The sequence below is a fragment of the Oncorhynchus mykiss genome, chromosome 5 (genome assembly GCF_057628025.1).
Source record: "Oncorhynchus mykiss isolate SJ-2025 chromosome 5, ASM5762802v1, whole genome shotgun sequence".
NCBI classification, from domain to species: domain Eukaryota; kingdom Metazoa; phylum Chordata; class Actinopteri; order Salmoniformes; family Salmonidae; genus Oncorhynchus; species Oncorhynchus mykiss.
Window position 1 is genome coordinate 8087501 of NC_143026.1, and position 5000 is coordinate 8092500.

A 5000-nucleotide genomic window follows, 5' to 3' on the forward strand; every position below is an offset into this window, starting at 1 on the left:
GATTGTGGGTATAGGAAGAAGAGAGGAGCTGTGACCCCTGTGGCCTTGGTCTTGACGAGTGTGGCGGGAGCCAAAGAGCATCTCTGTTGCTTGTCCCCCGCTAATTCCCCTTCCTCCACCTCCTCCTCTTCCTCTGCCTGCCCTCATCCCTTCCTCCACCTCCTCCTCTTCCTCTGCCTGCCCTCATCCCTTCCTCCACCTCCTCCTCTTCCTCTGTCTGCCCTCATCCCTTCCTCCAACTCCTCCTCTTCGGTTGTCGGTTGTTGCATTGCGTTTGACCCTGTATTCGCTTTGCCACAGGTCCCATGTACCGTCTGGAGAGGCAGACGGAGCCCAACGTGCCCGTGGATCTGGACTGCAGCCTCGAGAGCCAGAGCACCCTAGAGTTCTGCCTGGTCAGGGAAAACAGTGAGTATTCTGCACCGGTGTGATCTAGGATCAGCTTCACCTTCCCCCAACCGTAGCCCTTAACAATTAGTGACAGAAATAAAAATAAAAAAATGACCCAAGATCAGCATCTAGGGGCACCTTCACCCTACACAGAGGATCCTCCTGGGTAGAGTCAAGACCACTAATGGCCTGAATATCTCTCATCTGAACATATTTTTATAGTCTGTGCTTAACTTTTTCTTCAATGCAAGGTTTCACCTACTCTTGGTTTTGAAAGTAGTCTCTGGTTTTTCTCTTCCCCTTTCTCTCTCTCCACCCCCTCTTTCTTTCTCTCTCTCCCACCCCCTCTTTCTTTCTCTCTCTCTCCCACCCCCTCTTTCTCTCTCTCTCCCACCCCCTCTTTCTCTCTCTCTCCCACCCCCTCTTTCTTGCTCTCTCTCCCCACCCCCCTCTTTTCTTTCTTTGCTCTCTCTCCCACCCCCTCTTTCTCTCTCTCTCCCACCCCCTCTTTCTCTCTCTCTCCCCCCCCTCTTTCTTTCTCTCTCTCTCCCACCCCCTCTTTCTCTCTCTCTCTCCCACCCCTCTTTCTCTCTCTCTCCCACCCCCTCTTTCTTGCTCTCTCTCCCACCCCCTCTTTCTCTCTCTCTCTCCCACCCCCTCTTTCTCTCTCTCCCACCCCCTCTTTCTCTCTCTCTCCCACCCCCTCTTTCTCTCTCTCTCTCTCCCACCCCCTCTTTCTCTCTCTCTCTCCCCCCCCTCTTTCTCTCTCTCCCACCCCCTCTTTCTCTCTCTTTCCCACCCCCTCTTTCTATCTCTCTCCCACCCCCTCTTTCTTTCTCTCTCTCCCACCCCCTCTTTCTCTCTCTCTCTCCCACCCCCTCTTTCTCTCTCTCTCCCACCCCCTCTTTCTCTCTCTCTCCCACCCCCTCTTTCTTGCTCTCTCCCCACCCCCTCTTTCTCTCTCTCTCTCCCACCCCTCTTTCTCTCTCTCTCTTCCACCCCCTCTTTCTCTCTCTCTCCGAACCCCTCTTTCTTTCTTTCTCTCTTTCCTATCCCCTCTTTCTCTCTCTTTTCGACCACCTCTTTCTCTCTCTTTTTGACCCCTCTTTCTCTCTCTTTCCAACCCTCTTTCTCTCTCTTTCCTACCCCTCTTTCTCTCTTTCCCAACCCCTCTTTCTCTCTCTTTCCTACCCCTCTTTCTCTCTTTCCTATCCCCTCTCTTCTCTCTTTCCCCCCTGTTTCTTGCTCTTTCCCACCCCCTCTTTCTCTTTCCCCCCTGTTTCTTGCTCTTTCCCACCCCCTCTTTCTCTCTTTCCGACCCCTTCTTTCTCTCTCCTTGACGACCCCCTCTTTCTCTCTTTCCTACCCCTCGTTTCTCTCTTTCCGACCCCCTCTTTCTCTCTTTCCCCCCCTGTTTCTTGCTCTCCCCCCCCACCTGTTTGTCTCTCCGTTCTCTCTGTCAGGCTCCAGAGGAGAGGACAGTTCAGAGGAGGATCCTCCCATGGACATCACCACGGTGCAGGACATGCTGAGTAGCCACCGCTACAAGTCCTTCAAGATCAGCATGATCCACAAGCTCCGCTTCACCACTGACGTACAGCTCGGTAAATACTCCCCACCTTCACCCCACACCCAACCCTACTACCTCCCCCCACACTGGCCCGACCCTGCTCCCCCCCCCACCCCACACCCCAACCCTACTACCTCCACCCCACACTGGCCTGACCCTACTCCCTACCCACACTGGCCCAACCCTACTACCTCCACCCCACACTGGCCTGACCCTACTCCCTACCCCACACTGGCCCAACCCTACTACCTCCACCCCACACTGGCCTGACCCTACTCCCTACCCCACACCCCACACCCCAACCCTACTACCTCCACCCCACACTGGCCCAAACCTACTCCCTACCCCCACCCAACCCTGCTCCCACCCCACCACACACTGGCCCGAGCCTGCTCCCCCCCCACCCCACACTGGCCCGAGCCTGCTCCCCCCCCACCCCACACTGGCCCGACCCTGCTCTCCATTCTGTCCTTTGGAGCCCACAGACAACACGTTGGTCCAGCCTTCCACGGATTTATAAAAAAAAATAGAGACCTTTTTGACTTGAATGTACATTAAGGTTAAACATCTGGTGATGCTATGAAATGCTGTTTATACCTTAATAGTTTTTTAAGTTGGGTCTCTGTCTGTTTTGAATTAGTCAGGCAGTCGTTTACCTCAGGTTAGGTTTCAGTCGGAGGACGTAGGTACGGCATGAGAAAGAAACTAAATTCTCCCCTCCAAACGTTCCGGACAGGGACGGTCACTTCCTGGAAAGCAGGATCAATCTGTTGTTTACAACAATCTGCCATGGTAACCTCGGTACCCCCCCCCACTGGCCCGTTGGCTTTGGTAATGAGCGTTAATTCAGACCAGGAGGAGACTCTCTGCGTTCCAAATTGCACCATATTCCCTATTTAGTGTACATCGTTTGACCAGAACCCATAGTGCTCTGGTTAAACGTAGTATACTGTTTTGGGAATATGGTGCCGTTTGGGAAGCGTTGTGTCTCCTCCTGGTCTGACTGATGTCCACGAGCGGGAACATGTCCTCTGTACCGGAGACATGCTCAAACCACACAGTCCTCGTTCACAGTTGTACTTGTGCACTATTTTGGAACTGAGATTTGAATCAAAGTCTCAGTCTTTTCTAGTCGTGAAGTTTTTACATGGTGCATTGGATACTCTGTTACTCTGGTCATAACCAACACAGGGGACAAATACCCTCTACTCTGTTACTCCTATCATAACCAACACGGGACAAATACCCTCTACTCTGTTACTCCTATCATAACCAACACGGGACAAATACCCTCTACTCTGTTACTCCTATCATAACCAACACGGGACAAATACCCTCTACTCTGTTACTCCTATCATAACCAACACGGGACAAATACCCTCTACTCTGTTACTCCTATCATAACCAACACGGGACAAATACCCTCTACTCTGTTACTCCTATCATAACCAACACGGGACAAATACCCTCTACTCTGTTACTCCTATCATAACCAACACGGGACAAATACCCTCTACTCTGTTACTCCTATCATAACCAACACAGGGGACAAATACCCTCTACTCTGTTACTCCTATCATAACCAACACAGGGGACAAATACCCTCTACTCTGTTACTCATATCATAACCAACACGGGACAAATACCCTCTACTCTGTTACTCCTATCATAACCAACACGGGACAAATACCCTCTACTCTGTTAGTCCTATCATAACCAACACAGGGGACAAATACCCTCTACTCTGTTACTCCTATCATAACCAACACATGGGACAAATACCCTCTACTCTTAACCCCCCCTCTGTCACTGTCCACCTGTTAACCCCTCTCTCTCACTGTCCACCTGTTAACCCCTCTCTGTCACTGTCCACCTGTTAACCCCTCTCTGTCACTGTCCACCTGTTAACCCCTCTCTCTCACTGTCCACCTGTTAACCCCTCTCTGTCACTGTCCACCTGTTAACCCCTCTCTGTCACTGTCCACCTGTTAACCCCTCTCTGTCACTGTCCACCTGTTAACCCCTCTCTCTCACTGTCCACCTATTAACCCCTCTCTCTCACTGTCCACCTGTTAACCCCTCTCTGTCACTGTCCACCTGTTAACCCCTCTCTGTCACTGTCCACCTGTTAACCCCTCTCTGTCACAGCCAATAGCAAATGGATTAGCATTTCATTGAACTGTGCAGAATAGTAATTCTGATGTTTCAGGTTTGATACGAAAAACTCTACCTGAGGCTTTGCCAACCCATCATTTATTGGCTTTTTTTGGGCAAATGTTTCATATTCAAATGAATTATTTATCTAATTCACAGTGTTACCCATCAGCTGTCAGACACGTAACGACAACGCCTCGCATTTTCACATATTTTAGACGTTTTTTTTTTGCATTCATGCTGATATTATTGAATTGAAACCAGGCTGCCAGCTTTGTGGAGCCTCCTCTCCCTCCCTAGGCTGACAGAGGATGGGTTCTTAAACCAAACGACCTGTCGGATGTTCTCCCCAGTGTTTCTCAGAGATAGGGGGTTTCCTGGGGTTTCAGAGGCGACGGCAGCTAGCAAACACCACGGCTTAACCGCCAACAGATGCGTTCAGCGTGTCAGATTAAACCAAGTTGGAGGAGGAGGGGGGGGGGGGGTGGCGGCCCTAAGCCTTGCTGACAAACCATTGAGGGGTTTGTAATGGTTGTGGGGTTTGTCTTTTTTCAAAACCATCCGACACCTCCTACTCTGCCTTTAGCTTCATGATGTCTTTTCCAAGAGGGCACTCCGCTCTGACTGTACGATGCCATCGGAGGGATTCTATTACAGTCCAAAGCTCTGAAGAAAAAGGAGAGGTGGAATCATTAGGTCACTTATTTTTGGTACTGTCCATATGTACAGTGCCTTGCGAAAGTATTCGGCTACCTTGAACTTTGCGACCTTTTGCCACATTTCAGGCTTCAAACATAAAGATATAAAACTGTATAGAAGCCATTATCTATCTGCAGTATTAAAGCCCCCCCAACAAGAAAAAAATGGAATCAGGAGAGACATTTAG

At 50.5% G+C, this 5000-nt stretch overlaps 1 protein-coding gene across 2 annotated transcripts in view; it reads left to right on the forward strand.

Moving 5' to 3' along the window:
• mapkap1 (MAPK associated protein 1) overlaps window positions 1–5000 on the forward strand; it is a 141047-nt gene that overhangs the window by 93961 nt on the left and 42086 nt on the right. For both annotated transcript variants that reach the window (XM_036976695.2, XM_090233642.1), the window contains 2 exons: window positions 301–408; window positions 1854–1994. In XM_036976695.2, coding sequence (XP_036832590.1) covers window positions 301–408; window positions 1854–1994 — 249 coding nt within the window. The remainder of the gene's footprint in view (window positions 1–300; window positions 409–1853; window positions 1995–5000) is intronic.